This window comes from Clavelina lepadiformis, chromosome 5 (genome assembly GCF_947623445.1).
Source record: "Clavelina lepadiformis chromosome 5, kaClaLepa1.1, whole genome shotgun sequence".
Taxonomy (NCBI): domain Eukaryota; kingdom Metazoa; phylum Chordata; class Ascidiacea; order Aplousobranchia; family Clavelinidae; genus Clavelina; species Clavelina lepadiformis.
Genome location: NC_135244.1, coordinates 10,044,576 through 10,062,721, shown reverse-complemented (window position 1 = coordinate 10,062,721; position 18,146 = coordinate 10,044,576). Strand labels below are relative to the sequence as shown.

The following is an 18,146-nucleotide window of genomic DNA, read 5'->3' as shown; positions in this document are numbered from 1 at the left end:
ACAAAACGCATGTCTGCTTTGCTGTCTAACTATCAGGCTATAGCGTGGCTTCAAGTTTATACCATAAATGCTATCCAGTAATAGTGTAGCAGAAGAATTTCTAAATGACACGAATCAAAAATACAGACCACCAATGAAACTTAAAAAATGTTGCCAAAAATTAAACGGAATAAAAGTACACTTTAAAATGCCAACTTAAAGCTCAAAATGTTATAGGAACATTACGAAAATCCAACGGCCTCTGATGACATTTCTTCGTTTTCCAGGGCTTGAAGTGTTTGTTGCACGAAAATAGCACGAATATCCTACACAAAAGATTTTATTACAAACACGTAAGCAATTGTGTAAACTAAGATCATCCTTTTCAACAAGCAACAACTAAAAATGACTGCTTAATTAAAATTTCTACTTAGCTCCTGCTTATTTAGACTTTAATTTGGAAGAGAGAAAATTTTCCATAAGAGACAAATTAGAAAATCACTTAAAAAAAATTACAGGGCACTGATGCCGTTTCGTAGAGGTCACCGCGTCTTGGAAAACCGGATGTCGCATAAGCGTCTGTATGGTCAACGGGGATCCATCAAAGGATTCCAGTTCACAGTAAACGTCCCGTATTCGATCCTACGTAAACGATCCATAAGTTTGATTTACAAGTTATAACTCATACAAAACAATATGGAACAGCTGTCTTCTTAATACACATAATAATATTGATCCAACATCGTTCTGCTTTTTTTCAACTCTAATAAGTTATTGTTACAGTCGTTAAATTCTACCATAGTGTATTTGTCTTCTGGGTCTTCTGACAAGGAAAATCTGTGTGAGTCTCCCAGCCGTGAGCTTCCATGATGAAGGACAAGCCACCACATCTCTGGGGATACCAATGATGACGGGGAAGCATCCAAATCCAACTGCATCCCTTTGTACATGGACGGTGGAAAATTGGTACTGGGGACAGATGCAGAAGCGGCATCTTCAGAAATTTCCTCCTTTATGTAAATAGTGTCATTTGTGTTCTCCAAAGAAATAAATATTAAACAAAATTTGAAACCTCAACTAAAGTCCTAACTGAAATCTTTACCCTTTACTTGGCTAAATTGACTATCTGGCTATGTTGAAGTCTGTTGCCTAATACCTTTTATTCATCGTCTATTTACAGATCCTGCCTTTTAGTTACCAAATGACTTTTCAGTGTGAATTGCAGTGTTCAAGATAGGGGGTAGTAGAGCCTTCTTACCTCCACCGAACTGCCAACTTAATTACTTCTTGACTACTTTCTGGTATAGCTAAACCATAACCAGATCACCAATTTTACTTACAACCGGTACAATGGGTACATGTTCCGGTAATGGGACACCTGATTATGTCATAAGTATATTTACGTTTCACACAAACCAAACATCATCAATTGTCCTGAAGTTATTCCTCAATATTTTTATCAATTTTATTGGTCATTTAGTTACACCTTAAAGTGAGACTGTTAACTGAAGGCAAATCTCTAAAAATAAATACACCAAGAAATAGGTAAAAGTTGACATATTATACCTTGTCGGCTTGTCGAACCCCGGCTGCGTTAGCTTCTCTGCTAAAGTTGGGCATTGGTTTACCACATGCTACACCAAGTGCTCTGTTGTAAAACGGTACAAGTAAAGTATATCAAAATGCTTAAAGTTTAAGAAGTTTGAATGACTGACATACAATTCTATAAGCACCTGAAAAACCCTTTAATGGAGTCTCGATCCATTGCAAAGTAAATCAACATATTGACATAATCCAACCTGGGTGGCATCTGCACAAGTAAGACGTACATTTGCAATAAATATTATTAGGTGGCTGACCTCTAATGCAACGACATCAATGGACGTAGATCAAAGTAATGCTCAGAATAAATAAATAAAAACAGTCTTAATATAAAATCACAAAACACTATTTTCTCATAAAGAAAAAAATGTCTTTAAACCTGTTCCCAGTCGGAGAAGAGCAAGAAGAAGAAATTGCGTAAATTTTTATCTCTGTTATATGGATAAGGCTCTTCAGCATCATCAGGAGATATGGAGCGTGATTGTTGTTCAGCTGCAAACCATAGGCTGACCTATAACAAAAAGCACTATAAAATAACCACTCACCCATTTCTATATAAATTCCCCGAATGTCTTGAAAATACCTGGTCATATTGGTCCTTGGTGATCCAACCGTTACCGGCAACGTCTACATCAGTGAATGCTTTCCTCATTTCAAGAAGTTGAGCTGAAGAAGGTCGTGGCCATGGCTGGGCAGCAAGAAGCAAGAATTTTCTCCAATCAATGTACTCTGATTCCAGTGACAAAAGGCCGCATAAGTCTAGCAACTGTACATGAACAATACACATTATTCAATGCTTCGCAACTTGGTTCATCTTTTGTTCAGGAATAATTAGATAATAACCATTATAGACAACACAAACAGTAACTAAAATGCATGAAGACAATATGAAAAACTTGAATCAATCACAAGAGCGCATCACAAAAAAAACAGAAATATTCAGAGAAAGTAAGGAATAGTGGAATATTTTATTTCAATCTTTATAGTGATTGATTTGGCACACACTTAGTGATATTTAACAATTCGCAAAAATTAACCAAAAAAATTTAAAACTCTTCGTTTTTCTTTTGTTGATTAAAATCTGATATACGTTCAAAAACGGATCTTTTTGCAAGCGCAATGCAATCTTGGTTTTATTTTTACCTTTTGGCAAAAAGACAACAATTTACGCTAAACATTGCCGTTTATGTACATTACCATTCATTAAGAAATATCATTTACCTGTGCATAAGACACATTCATCCACATATCAGGAAGAGCATCCAATCCATGTGTTAATGCAGCAGTGTCCGCCATTAGTTCAATAAACGCTTTGTTGATAATTATACCACTTGGTGCAACATCTGAGTATATAAAAGCATTCGCTAAACTTTTTTTATTTCTTTATTTAGTGTCATTACATTAAAGATTAATTAAAACTTGGAACATGGTTTTATAAAGCAATTAGGTGAACATTATGTATAAATGAGGTACCTTTAAATTGCTTATGGAGATTGCTCAATTGAACCAAGGTAAAAATGTCAGGTTGAGCTGTCTCCACTGGAGGGGGGCGTGGTGGAGGACTAGGTGTGCGAAGCACTTTGCGCTCAGAGTTGATAATGAATTGCTGAAATATTCAGAAAAAAATAAGAAGCTGCACCATAAAAACGAATATTTTACAATTGATACATTCAGCGTTGGGGGAAAAACAACCTTAATTCAATGCAGTACATGCTACAAACGGTTTCACAGTAACTGCATTCATGTCTACTTATAACTGAACCCAATGTCAATATATTCAGGCTCAGCCGCCGATTCAATAAATTATTAAAACATGTTAACTTGCCAACTTTCTTTGATTTTGTTTAAATATGACTGTACCAATACTACAACGCAAAGACTTTAAAAAAAGTTTTTTAACATAACTTGACTGAAGACTGAAACTTTATAATAATAATAACAAAAATATCGGATCTCAAACAAAAACATGATTGGATTATTAAATTATTAAACAAACAGTTTATTATACAGTGAGACTTCATTATAACGTGATGATCGGGTTCCATAATTGCAATTGCAAAAAAGTGGGGTTATATTGAAAAAGATTGGTTAAAATCACAGTACAATAAAATTTAATTCTCAGTAGAGCATGGGCAGAGCAGTAGTAGAATAAGCTGAGTTCAGGCGTTGCCTTTTACTACTTAATAAAAGCCGTTTTTTTCAAGTCTTTTTGACTGCTCATACTTTGCAAGTTTTCTTGCATTTGACATATTTGCTAAACTGCTAAACGCACTGTATCTATTGTCTACAATTCGTGCACAAAGTACATTGGAAATTAGATGAAACATTGGATACAACTATTATCTCTAAAATTATCCCGGCAAGTTTTGGGCCCATCGCTTTATTGTTACATCCAACTTTGCATTATATCAGGGTGCGTTACAATGAAGTTTCGTTGTATTGAAAAGCAAGATATCATTAAGTTAGAACCAACTCTGGGGCAAATGCTTAAACAAGACATTTTTGGGCACAATAGGCTAGCACAGCGGTTCCCAAACTTTTCTAAAAATTTTTCCTGGTGGACCCTTTGCAATTATTTTGATATTTCGCGGCCCTATAAAAATCAAAGAATGCAATAAGAAAATGCAAAAACCACACCAATGAAAGAAAAAGCAAAAACTATCAAATACGATAAGCATTTAATGGGATGGGTGCACTTCTTTTGCTGCAATTAACTCATCAATGTTTGGTTTTGGATAGCGCAACTCTCATGTCGTGTATTACATCCAGTCGGTTTCGGTATTTTTTTTTCATATTGAGTAGAGTGGAAATAGTAATAGTACAGCTATAATGTTGAAAACATTCGCTAACTATAGGCTAATATAAACCAAGCATTACACCCGAGAAAGCTTTATAATCGAATCACAATCATTGCTGTACATAGCGGACCCTCTGTAACTGCTTTAAAGCTTTAAAGACTAATTCTCATTGCGGACCCTCTGAAACTGCTTAACGGACCCCAGTTGGTCCGCGGACCCCAGTTTGGGAACCGCTGGGCTAGCATAATGAAAACTAATATGCAAAATACATTAGATTACTAGAAGCCATACATCTTGATCCAGCCTCATTTCCAGTTTAAGTCTCTCTCCTTTTTCTATGTGTTGTCTTGCCACGTTACTAAGTGAATCAATGGCCGCCATCTCCTTCAAGTACCTTCCCCCCAACCAGTCGTTCATGTCAGTGAAAGTCTGATCAGCTTTTCCACGAAGATCAGTCAAGAAATGAACGGCACGACCCCTAAACAAGGATCATTACATGTTGATTCATACAGTTTTAAGCCACCATATTTCAAATAGATTCAAATCTTCAAAAATATCACCCTAAGTGAAAGCTTTTCTGAAGAAACTGATCATACATCAATTATTTACCTTCACCAAAAAAATTCGAACAAAAAATCGGAAAATACCTGATAAGTTCAAGCCTGTCCTTCACTCCAGCTTCTTCCTGTTGCAGAGCAGCAAAATATTCTTCCTTCAACCGAATGGCAGTCTCTCTTTTTCTTTTATCTTCTTCACTTTCTTCCTCCACGGGAGTAGGAGGTGTTGGAGTTGGTGTTTTACTCTTCCCACCTTTTCCACCTTTCTTTCCTTTTGCACTCTTGCCACCACCCTTCTTCCCACCTCCTTCAATGAATTATTTTATTGTTTTTATTGTACAATAATCTAATGAAGAACTTTCCTCTAAACTGGTGAGACAATAACAAAACACAAAAATATAGGTAACCTTTTTTTTCAGCAGGGACCAGTGCGGCTTTTGCCTTTTCCTCTTCTTCTTTCACTCTTCGCTCTTCCTCTTCCTCAGCTTCTTTTTCTGATATACGACTTTGGACGGTGGAAGTTACAACACTGATAAACAAAAATGAAATCACCGTTGTTTTTTGTTTAGAAATACAACACGTAAGTGGCATTTGCTACCAAAGGATTACTTCGTGGCAAAGTTGAAAGCTTCTAAAGCAGTTTTTTCTTCAAGAATATCGTCGTGACTTGGACTGTCAGCTCCTTGAGCAGGGGGTGCTCCTTTTCCCTTTTTACCCTTTGCACCTTCATCTGCCGCCTGTGTGATGGGAGCTCCTCTCTGAACAAGTGGTATCTTGGTTCGACTAGCAGACTCAGGTAAAGCAGCTCCTTCTCCTGCAAAGATCATGACATTGTACAAGTGAGCTGGAAATTTATAGATAAAAATAATAGAAACACACCAAACGTCATTTCGCCGGAATCTGTAACAACAATAATAATTTACGCTTGAAATTACAAGAAGGGGTTAAAAGCTCATTTACCATCACTCTGCAAATCTTCATTGCTTTTCTTTCCACCCTTCTTAGCATCAAGCTGTGAAGCTTGTGGAGAAACTGAAGAGCTATCACTGTAACAGTAGAAACCAGCATAAACATATGTAACTATTTTAATGCAAACAGCATGTATATTGAAAATACAAAGGAAAACACACGCAACTTACACATTATTATGAATTGTATGACCTAACAATTGCTTCATATATTAAAAGCTTTTAACAACCAAATTACTAACCTTGCCATGGTCACACCACTCTGCACAGCACTCACATCCTGACCACTAACATCAAGATCTACCAGTGGTAGTCTCACCATTGTACCAGCAGGACCAACTTCAACTGGTATCTTGGCCTGCATGCCACCATAATAATCTTTCATAATACGAACTGTGTCTTGAAAGCGATCAATTTCCGCCTATTAATCGTAAAACCAGATAGTTAGAGCCATGTCAACTCATGAATATACTCATTACTCATATTCAGTATGTGGTGATATCTGCAGCATTTCATCAATTATACCCACTCAGCACTCGATTACAATTAATAAAATTTGTATTTTTCAACAATTATGACTCAGCAATTATACCTGCATAAGTGTTAGATAGTGATTAGTGAGAATCCCAAGATGGTCTTCCATCCATCCTTCCGTCATTATGTTGCTTCGTTCAGACTCTACTTGCTCCTTCCGAGTATCACATATATCCCACAATCTTTCACGTAGATCCTGTTTATATAAACATCTTTGAAAAGCTTACAATAAAAAAGTAGTAGAATTTTTTTTTGTAGCGATTAAAATAAGATGAAACTAACACCAAGTCGTTGATGAAGTTCGGATTTGGACTCCTCATCCATTCTAAGATCATCAGCCAGCTCATTGTAGTCTTTTTGCCAAGAACTGACAAATGTCTGCTTGTGGTCAGGTCTTCTTAAATACTCCTTAAAGTCTTTGCGCACATGAAATATGTACCTATTCAATAGAGCATAACAGCAAATTGTTTTCAAAAGATGCAGCAGGTGACCTTTGCAAAAATAGCTTACCTTATAATACTCTCACGTTCAGCTCTCATTTTACGGAACATATGCTTTGTCATTTTGGTGTAGTTTTTCTCTGTATTTTCCCAGTATGGAACGCAAGCTTGAGCTAATTCAATGGAAAGGGTCTCATCAACATATTCCCAGTCTGGTTCTCCTGGTAAGGGTTTAGGTGGACCAGCATCTTCCTCAGCTGGTGGTTCAGGAGGAGGCACAGGAGTAGGTGATCGAGATTTCTTTTTGCTCTTAGAACTGACCAAATGGTAAAAACGGTATTACCGAGTATTATTCTAAAGAAGTTCTAACATTTGAAAAGTCTGTTATTGCAACTACTGTCAGGTGATATTGAAAAAAGCACTTAAAGTTAAGATATCTTTTCAATACTGAAATAGAGCAAAATTATTACTTTTGAACAATCTCAATTTGTGTTAATCAAGTACCTTTTACCAGAGCCAGATCTACTTCTAGATTTTCCCTTTTCACCTTTCTCTGCACTTTTCTTTCTTCCTCGGGCAGATCCCTTTGGTGATTTAGACTTGTTGTCAGGACTTTGAGATGATCGTTTTGATTTCCTATAAATAGAATTATGTTTTAGCATATCCGTAATGATTAGCTTAAGAGAATTTGCTATGATAAATAATAATTTTAATTCAAGAAAAGTAGAGCACTGATGTCAAATGTTAATTAGACATTAGCCACACCAAACTAATGTACATTTTACATGCACCATCTGAGAAAAAATTTTCGTAGTTAATCATCCGCTACATGAAAGCTTTTGTTTTCGCTTTTTTGAAACAATATATTTTCCAATGCAATCATCAATTAGACTTTTTTATCTGAGCATGCTGCATATGTTTTCGGTACAATCCGAAGTGAATTAGGGATTGCGATTATTAGGACATTAGGGTATTAACATACTTGCTTGAGCCAGAATTTGATCTAGGAGTTTCAACTATTTCTGTAGCTGGTGGTTGTGGTTGAGGTTCCTTAGGGGACTCTACTACGTCTTTGGATGCTGTTTCTGGTTCCACATTCTTTTGTTGGATCTGCATTGAAATCAGACTGGTACATCTTTCAAGTAATACTAAATAGAGTGCCAGAGCACTACAAAAATGGTTCCAGTGCTCTCAACGGAGGTGATACTCTGTACCAAACTATGCATACCAGCTATGTTCCGTGTATACCTTATCTAATGCCTCAAACAAACTGTGTTCCAAATCATCATAAACCGCCCCAAACTCTGCTTCAGCATCCACATGATGAACAGACGATATTTTATTGTATAATGCCTCTAGTTTTGACCAATTATCATGGAAGCCTAAGGAAGTTAAATCATAGTTTTACCTGAAGTTTGAAACAAAATGAATCAAAGGTAAAAAGAGGAATTACTTGACAAGCGATGTTGGACTTGCTCGCGATCAAATGCTGGATCCCTAACTTGAACAACCTGCTCCACTTTTCCTTGGCCAGTTTGACTGCCAAAAGGTGGTGGACGAAATTCAGTGTGATATATTTCACCTGCGTGCTGGGCCTCTGCAAGTAAACAGTATTCTTATTTTTAGTGAACCTTATCTATTGAGGGTTTGCAATGTTGTAAGTAGTCTAAAATTTGAAGTAAATGCAACATACAAGAAATAAATCACAAATAATAGGATAAAAACCTGTTCTTCCTGCTGCTCGTTTCAAGATCAATTCATCCTCAACATCCAGTACAATGACAACATCAAGACCAGATTTTATTGGAGGTTGATCTTTTACAGGTTTTGGATCCATGACTAAGCTTGATTTTCTTTATAAAGCCCAGAAATATACACAAACAAATTGATGTTCAGGCAACAACAGGTTGCAACTTTTGCTGAAAGAATGCATTTGGGTTTTCATATTTAGCCCTTACTTGCTTGGCTTTCTTTTTGGAACGTCTTCATCCAGGTTCACATCACTGCCAGTTAAAGCTTTTTCAAGCAAAATAGCCTGTTGGAGAGTTGTTGGAAATCCGTCTAACACCCATCCACTTCCATCTGGTATTTTATGAATAGCAGCAACCATTATCTCCACAAGGATACCATCAGGAACAGGTTCGCCACTTTTCAGGTAATGCTACAAAAATTGTAAAATATGTATCTACATTGCGTTTTAACAAATGATATTCTAAAGTAACTGAATATATATATGAACTATACAATACTGTACGCTTTGTTACTTAAATTGTCATGCTTTTTGAAAGGAGTACAATAAAGCTTTGCCATAAAAAAACAAGTAGAACAACTTACCATAGCATGTTTCCCAAGTAAGGCACGTTTAGACAGCTTGGGAGAATCTTTCATTGGAGGTATTAGATTGCCTTCTTCATCATACTCAAGCTTCTTTTGAACATTGTGAGTAGTTGTGCTATCAGCTGCAGAAAAATTAAGCGTCAATGTCATAATTTTCTTTTTAACACAACAATCCTTTGTTTTGTAAATTAACCACAAGTTAATTTTTTTCTTACTCTGTAACTTTTATGTAAAGTAGCAGAGGTAAAAGTTGCAATTCAGTTAGATCAAGAAATAGAATACCGTAAAACCTCTATTTCACCGCCATAGCGCTCTATTTTTCAACTCTTGTTTAAAAGTGGTGTTCTATTAGAGGTGACGTTCAATTAGAGGTTCGCGCTCTATTTTTCGACTAGCTGGTCAGAATTATCAGTAGAGACCTGCTAATACAATTCCGCCGCTAAAAGTGGTGTTCTATTAGAGGTGGCGTTCAATTAGAGGGTGGCGCTCTATTTTTCTACCCTTCTTTAAAAGTGGCGTTCTATTAGAGGTGGCGTTCAAATAGAGGTGGCGGTGAAATAGAGGTTTTACGGTATGTTACGTTCAAAAGTTTCCAACTTAAGTTCCATGTCATCTGGATCTTGAGCAGGAGTGGGTGGTTCAATAGTGATCGCTGTTCCATTCAAGTCAGGCTCCATTGATTCTAAAAAGATTGTCTGTGATTAAGTTGGCTGCAAGTTACACCTCACCTTAACATTTTAGTTAACCTGAACTCTGCAGAGCACTCCCCGCAGATGGATCTAGTTCTCCTTCCTGGAACGCTTCCACCACAGAAGACAGTACTTGGTCAACAGCAAGATGCACAAGGCGATGATGCTGGCAAAGGCGCGAAATGATTGTTGTTTTTCCAGCAAACATTTTTCCCATCACAGCAGCTTTCACGGGGAACTCAAGAAACACTGGTGGTGGTGAGGAAGGCTAAAGTCATGAAGAAACAGCTCAGTTATTAGCAAATACAGACCTAATTGCTGAATACCATAGGGCATAGGAAATTCAAAGTTATAATAAACTTACCGGAGTTGGAGCCACCATGCTGAACATTCTGTGTAATATGTGGCCCAATATGTTGTTGTTTGAAGGAGCAATCTTGACTCTTGCATCTTCATCCGGATGCCATTCTCCAATCATATTCTACATTACGTTACAAATAAGCAACTTAAGAAGAAATGTCAACTATGTATAAGACATTAAAAACAATAATAAAAATACCAGTGATTTTAAATTATATTTTATCATATTTAATGTGTAAATGAAAGAAATACAATGTATCACAATAATAAATAAAATTATTATAAAAGACATACCTTGTATTCGGTGAAATCTTGACTGTCAAGAATTTCTTCCCTCACCAAAGCTATTTCTGCTGCCTTTTCATCATCATTCTCATCGTACAGAGGCTTTCCCAACAGAAGTAATTCTCTCCATTCCCTAACCAGCTTATCTGGAACTTTCCTACATATTGCAAGAAAATGTCTTTATAACACACATTTCAAGATAACAGTAAGCAAACTTGAAATATTAAAAATTCACAAGACAAACTTTTCTGTAAGCTCTCTGTATTCAGCAATTTTGAATGAAAAATCAACAATTGAATCTAAAGTATCTTGGCAGAGACTATAATGTCGACGATATTTTTCTTGTGCTTTTTCTGCCATAATTCTCTCATGTCGTTCTTTTTCACGATTTATTTCATCTTCATAGTCCTTCTTAACCACCTGACACAGTTCCTGCAGAGTTAACCACAAAATATGAGAAATACCAGTACGTGACATTGAATCAAAAACACTTTCTTCTGTATTTGCAACGTACAGTAAAATCCACTTAATATGACCACAGATAACATGGCCACCAGCTTTATATGAACATTTTGAAACGGTCCCAAATGATGCCATATACAAATCTCCATTCTATGAACAGTTTTTTAATATTATTACTATTTTTTCCATCTTTTTAAAAATATCTCTCAATTTTTCTTTCTCAGTTATGCAATGTGGCAGTAACAATTGTACCATGTGTATTCTCAACTCACCTACTGACATTTACCTTTAGGTTGCTGTTAAATGTTAATAATATAAATTATGAATTCTATGTTTCTTTTTTGTTTTATGCCGCACTTTATTGATCCTGGTGTGGTTATAAGGTACTGTAGCAGCTTCGGTTATTGCGACCATTTGGATATTATGACCAAAATGGTCTGGTCTCAAGGTAATCATAATAAGCGGAATCTACTGGTATTTGTGATTGTAACACTTACAGCTTCTCTGTTAAGTGCATCTTGAAAGTCTTTAAGCCTTCTGGTCTCATTTTGTTTTTCCTGAAAAATCCTATTCTTTCTGATGGTATCTTTTTCTTGTCGAGCCTTTTTTAAAATATACCATGTTACACTTGGTTATAGAGGAGATAAATCACAGATTTCTTCAAGGACAAAGTCTGTGCCACAAATTAGTAACTTAAAATCAGGAAGATATGAAAGTATCTATTTAACAGAAGTTAAACATAGATAACACATGTAAGTTATTGAAGTACTAAATCTTCGAGATCAATACAAAAATTTTAAAAAATCAAAGAAATCTGTCATTTCCAGGTAATTTATTGAATGTTTTTATATCCTTGAAGAACAAGTAAGCAAGTAAAACCTGCAGCAGCTGCACCGCAATTCTTCTTTCTTGTTGTGACTGTCTCATTAACCTTTGCACAACTTGCTCTTGGCGAAGAGAGTCCTAAGTAGGTAATAGAATGAGTAAAAGATTGACTCTATTTATTACCAAGTAAAAAAAATAAAGACACCTCCTGTGCTTGATGTGCTTTCATCTGATCAACCAGAACTTTTCTTCTACGCTTGGCCCTTTCCTCTCGGGCAGTAGCATCTTCTTCTAGTCGAGTTTTGATTCTTTGCAGATATGCAGTGCTGCTCTCCATTTCCATTTCTTCTTCTTCTTCACTTAATATCCAGAAAATAATTGATTAAATATAACATTAATTACAAAAATTGAGGCATTATTATATATTTATTTACACTTCTTCGTTCTGAGAAGCAGTTGGTGGAACCAATTTTTTCATATTATTTTCAAAGCTAGCGATGTTGGTCATTGCTGATTCTGCTGCTTTTCTTCTACGTAATTCTCTTTTTTGATTCAAAGCCTGCACATACACAACAAAAATATAATGCAAAACTATTTTTCAATTATCTGCAATATCTGTAAGTTGTAAGTGTGATAAGTAAATGCTGACTTTTATGGTAAAAATTAGAAATGGCAACAAAAATGTGGTGCTAACCATTGATATGGCACAATACAAGCAAGTGCTCATGCACAATCGACAGACAGGAAAAGCGACAAAGACAAGTACAAAACAGTAAATACAAAAGTGTTGTAATGATGGCAGGTTAGCACTTAAGAAACTTGGTAATAAAAACATAATTAATTACACAAGTCTGCATCAATTTTGCTGAGTTACAAGTAACAGGTGTTTTTGGTTAATTTGGCGGCGCTGATTCCAAAAATAACATCAGATTTTTTCTATCACGTCAATTTTTTTCACAAAACGCAATTCAATATTTTGACAGTAAGAGCAAATAAATACCATTATTCACAATATGTAAATATGCCTCGGCGTAAAAAGCAAAAAAAATTAATAACAGCACATAACTGCATAAAGGTCACAACTCACAACACTGAAATTAATATTATTTTATGGAAGAAGCTTTCTCTTTTTTGACTTTCGAGAATGTTTATATGTTTCCTCATCTCTCATAAGACACCAACAGTAATCGGCCATCATACTAACATTCCACCGACCTTGATATCTTTTTTCCATGATTTTGATATCTTGGTGGAAACGTTCACCTTGTTCTTCACTGGTAGATCTTAAATTTTCTGGAAAGTAGTCCAAATGACTATGCAGAAAGTGCACTTTTACACTCATGTTGCAGCCAAGTTTTTGAAACGAGTAAAGCAAGCGGTTGACAAGTTCTTTGTAATCAGGTGATTTGGTATTAGTATTACCCAGAAAGTTACTCACAACCTGGCTAAAAGCCACCCAACCTTCTTTTTCATCTTGATTCATGGCTTTGATAAATTTCTTGTCTTTCATTAGCGGTCTTATTTTTGGCCCATCAAATATTCCTGCTTTCAACTTTTCATTGCTCAAGGCAGGAAATTTTTGGCAAATATACCCAAAACATGCCCCATGTTTATCCAAGCTTTTCACATATTGCTTCATTAGCCCCAGCTTAATGTGAAGAGGTGGTATTAATACTTTGCTTGGATCTACTAATGCTTGGTTAAGGATGTTTTTTCCTCCAGGAGTAAATTCTTTTCTCTCAGGCCATTGGTCTTGTTCCCAATGTTCCGTTTTAGCTCTACTATCCCATAGACATAAACAGCATGGATACTTAGTGTAGCCACCTTGTTGGCCAAGTAGCATACCCAAAACTTTCAAGTCACCACATATTAGCCAGTTGTGCTCAAAATATTTGCATTTAGTTATTAAGCATCTTGCAACGCGTCAGTTTTATTTTTTCTACTTCTGCAAAATATTTCTCCCAGCTGCGCACGACCCTCTCTCTCATAAGTGCGGTGAAGTTGTTAAATGGTAAGCGGAATTACGTCTTGGAGTAAAAAGAAGATTGCCGAAGTCGATATAGGCGAATTCCACTGTATCTACTTGATCTATTTGTACCCCCAGCGGACGCCCATGGTAACTATGCAAAATAAAAATTAGCTGATCAAAGATCGTGAGATTGTAGCTAAACGCAAGGTGATGGACAAAAACTAACAGCGTTTTTGGAATCAGCGCCCAGAAGTTACCTTAAAACATCGTTTAGGTCTACTGTACTTCTACAAAATTGATGTAGGCTTGTGTAAAGCTCTATGCTATATAGTAATTATATCCTTTTACCATCAAAATATTGAATTGCATTTTTTGAAAAACATTGACGTGATAGAAAAAATTTGAGGTTATTTTTGGAATCAGCACCCCAAAATTAACCAGAATAAGTCCTCTTTTTGTAAAAAGCATAAAAAAAATTTTTTTTTGTAGACCAGTGTTATTATTATTAACAAAAAAAAATTTATAAATTATTAAACAAAATTATATTGGACAACCTTTGTGTTATGCAAATGTCCTAGTATTGTACCTTTAGAGTTTTTGATGGTGGGGGTTTTGGAATGTGAACAGTTGCAGCTTGAATCTTAGCTAATAGTTCAGTTTGTTTTTGTCTTGTTATCCTTGATTTTTCTAATGCAGCTTGCCTTTGTTCTTGCTTAATTTTCTCATAAGCTTCCATCTCTTTATATCTAAAATTAAATAAACAAATCTAGGATATAAAGTTTATCAATATAAGCTATTAATTTAATTTTTAAAAGCAAATTACCACAGTAATAAGAAATTTAAACAGGATAGTTAAGTGCATTACTACTCTGGCATATGTCAAAACATCTTACTTTACCAACTAATCACAAAAACTATAATGCAAAATTGGAAAAAATAAATTTATTGACACCAAATGATATAACTAATGCACCTTACAATAATCTATAGCTTAACCTAATCTTTCAGTCAAGTGTGGAAATCCAAATTATTTTTAGGTATTAAACGTTCCAAGAATTATGAGCTTTCATGTAGTTCTTGATACATTGTTCACACATTAACCCGATAAATGGCTGATGCTGGTACACCACATTACCAAACAGAAACACAATACAGCACTATTATCCTACCTTTCAACCAACGCTCGTCTCTCGTTTTTTTGCCTTTTCAGAACAAAATTTGTAGAAACTTGGTCAAGGGTAAGATCTGATTCACGCGGCAACAAAACTTTCAGCCTCTGATCAGTGAAGCAAGAAAACGATAATTTGTATTATAATGCTATGTGTAATATATTACATTAAATTATGCATAATTTGTTTAACTAAGTTTTCTTTTATAGTGGTAGTTTAAAAGTCATGCAAAGTAATTACCTCTTTGTAAAGTCCACTTTCAATGTGCTCCAGCTTGACTGGTGCTGAAGCTCTCATCGTCTCCATAGCAGCACCAGTTAAATTACTTTTAACCTTTCTTTGTATAGCAATGTACAGCTGGATATAGAATTAAAAAAATGTATTAAAGTAACCACATACTGTAGCTAACAGAAATTATAGGAAGCTACAATGATTGTAACTTGAAGAAGAGTGATCTGAGTATAACTATTGCAAGAGTAGGAGAATAAATAAAACCATTGCAAAACTTAACATATTGCAAACATAACTTAGCTATTATGGCTATATCATGTAATACTTTCTACTTCATTGATTTATAACTCAAAATGTCACAGAGCCTTTTCTGATTCAATTGCTTTTCTAACCTTGGTCAGATATGCGTTTACCTTGCACACTTTATGCACATTACTTTAGTATACAAATAGATCTTATGTTAAATGCATTTTATATTCCCAATGCAGCCTTTTTTCTACCTGATAAAGCAAGCGTGTCGCAATTCCATGTTTCAACATCATAACATTGTAAGCGATGTTTGTATTAAATGGGATCTTAAAACAAAATCATGTGTTTCATCAAACAGCAAAACTAAAACTAGAAGTTAAATGAAAACAAAACCTTCCTGTTTATATGTCTGTACCTGTAGCAAATGAAATGTTGGCTCCAGCCTTGTAAAGTTGTTGAGCTTTGCATCAGACGTTTGACCAACAGAGAATTTATCAAAATCATCTTGAAGCTGAAACTTGTGTAAAATTTCACCAAGATAATATCCAGAAGCAAAATCTTCAGCAAATGTTGATTTATCTGTTGAATAAAATAATATCATAAACATGCTTATTGGTACAGTTAGTGCAACTAAAAAACATTGTTTGAAACATTTTGAGCAAGAATAATTTAATACATTTTTAAACAGGTTAAGTGCAGAATTAGATAACCGTGTTCAAGTAATAGTCCCTACATAGTTTAAGTGGCATGATTTTTTGATTACCAGTAATTAACCATTAAAACCACCGACCCACATAAACTTTCTTAAAAGAATTTTCCATATGTTTTCTAGTCTTATTTTACAACGCGTTGTATTTTACACGATTGACTTGTCCATAGGACATCACGATATGTGGACAACATATAAGAGTTTACATTGTATTACGCTACAACTTCTGGAGTGCTTGTGCACTGTACATGTGAAAGCTACACACAAAAAAAGTAAAAACGGCTCGCTCTGGTGGCAAAAATACCAAAACCTGAGCGGTTTTACTATATATTTATACAAAAAAATCTGAGAGGTGAAAGTGCTCACTTTCATTTTTTTCATTTAGTATGGAACGACCCATTTAAGTTAAAATTACATTTTAATTCACAGACTAACCTAATTGCCATTTAATGTATTTGTATTTTAGTCTTTGGTAACGGCAGCCAGCAGTTAACAATTAATCAGCCACCAGTTAACAATTGCATACCTGGCCAACAGTTTACTAAAGTAGCTTTCTCTAAATTTGGTAATCGGCAGCTGGTCAAGTAGAAGCAGCCTCAAATTAATGAACAAGAACATCTACAATTTTAGAAGGTTCTTAATACTCCATTCATCTATTAATTTGTGGCAGGTTTGACAGAAACAAAAATGTTCCACATTAGATTCCATGAAATTTCATGACATTTATTACGATACAGTTAGATGAAAGTTCTATAGTTCAAAGTTGGAACAAAAAAATGTGATTTGTTTTCGCAGAGCTGGGTTCTGTCAAGTTAATTGTTATCGTACTGTCATAATTTGCTACACGTTGCCATTATTTTTATAATTTCATAATATATGTTTTAAAAAATGAAGAATATTAATACACTGACCGTCGGTATCAACAGTTCTAGAAGGTTCTAAAAAGTTTTCTTGTCTATTAAATATTGTGGCTGGTGTGACCAAAACAAAACTCTTCAACATCGGATTCTATAGTATATATACTATATATATAGTATATATACGGCTATAGTACAGTACTTATACATAGAAATACTGATACCAGTACCGCAGGCTATCAGTACCATACAGCCATATCGGCCGGTCTGTATTTCATGGCCTGAGCAAATCCGAGATTTTTTTAGTCAAAATGACTGTGCACACCAACAGGCTAGGCTCAAACGACGTGGGTTGCCAAAAGCAGGACTACCTCACGATGCCTTTTCTTCCTTTTGTGCTCTAAAATAATTTAGCACACACTTGGCTAGCTGGTGAACACCTCAGTTTACCGGTCTGCAAATACGAGATCTCAGCAAATCCTGCCATGAAATACAGACCAGCATATAGGCTAGACCTAGCCTCTGACCCATTTAAAAAAATTGAAATTTTATAATTTTCTCAAACTTAATCTACCTTCGCTTTTGAGGCAATACACTATTCTATACACAGTCACTCCCCATGTAGGCCTATAGAATTGACACACAAATCAGTCTCTCAACTAGTAAGAGGTTAGATCTTAAAAAATATATAACAATGTCCGAATGGAAAGCTGTGAACAATCTTGGGATAAACTACTTACCAACCCGCTTAGAAAGTTTAACTTCATCGTTTATCCATTTACACAAAATTTCTGTCATATCGATTTCTTGCAATTCTTTTCTTTCAGTTCAAGCCGAATTTTAAACAATACATATGTAAACTTCCTGGAAGCATCCAACCTTCAACTCTTTTTATTCTGATAATTTCAGAAAGCTATAAAAATAACAGCAGCGTTAAATATCGAACTAGGCTAGCCAACCATCTCATAGCACAATTCTATTGTCGCTATCTTGCATGTTTTAAGCTATTCGGCTTTGCCACTTTTTCCTGCTCGTTAATTATTTGTGAGAATATGTTTTATTGTGCTATAACTACAACGTTTAGCATCCTAACTTTCGTTCCACAGTTAAACGCGGAAAATCAACA

At 35.3% G+C, this 18,146-nt stretch overlaps 1 protein-coding gene across 1 annotated transcript; it reads right to left on the bottom strand.

The window, feature by feature from the left end:
• Window positions 1–40: 40 nt before the first annotated feature.
• Window positions 41–17,959, bottom strand: LOC143459130 (sperm flagellar protein 2-like). Its single transcript, XM_076956115.1, has 40 exons — window positions 17,761–17,959; window positions 15,870–16,033; window positions 15,706–15,780; window positions 15,215–15,331; window positions 14,975–15,081; window positions 14,392–14,551; window positions 12,271–12,395; window positions 12,042–12,195; window positions 11,891–11,974; window positions 11,509–11,613; window positions 10,794–10,981; window positions 10,559–10,706; window positions 10,269–10,385; window positions 9,962–10,172; window positions 9,796–9,897; window positions 9,213–9,337; window positions 8,837–9,039; window positions 8,604–8,731; window positions 8,332–8,475; window positions 8,127–8,260; window positions 7,861–7,988; window positions 7,383–7,514; window positions 6,949–7,194; window positions 6,721–6,877; window positions 6,497–6,634; window positions 6,147–6,325; window positions 5,897–5,982; window positions 5,546–5,750; window positions 5,344–5,465; window positions 5,027–5,243; window positions 4,671–4,857; window positions 3,055–3,187; window positions 2,803–2,924; window positions 2,165–2,347; window positions 1,961–2,092; window positions 1,713–1,789; window positions 1,546–1,627; window positions 777–989; window positions 496–621; window positions 41–305 (listed from the first exon to the last, which is right to left on the bottom strand). The coding sequence occupies exons 1-40, from the start codon at window positions 17,816–17,818 to the stop codon at window positions 222–224; spliced, it is 5,598 nt and encodes a 1,865-aa protein (XP_076812230.1). The 5' UTR covers window positions 17,819–17,959; the 3' UTR covers window positions 41–221.
• Between the last annotated feature and the right edge of the window lie 187 nt (window positions 17,960–18,146).

Excerpts from the sequence above, each read along its gene's own strand:
- LOC143459130 (XM_076956115.1), bottom strand. The coding sequence starts at position 17,818 with ATGACAGAAATTTTGTGTAAATGGATAAACGATGAAGTTAAACTTTCT. Across the intron at positions 16,034-17,760 it reads TAAACTTTCTAAGCGGGTTG|ATAAATCAACATTTGCTGAA; the intron begins GTAAGTAGTTTA and ends TTTATTCAACAG. Across the intron at positions 11,614-11,890 it reads TTGCGGTGCAGCTGCTGCAG|GCTCGACAAGAAAAAGATAC; the intron begins GTTTTACTTGCT and ends ATTTTAAAAAAG.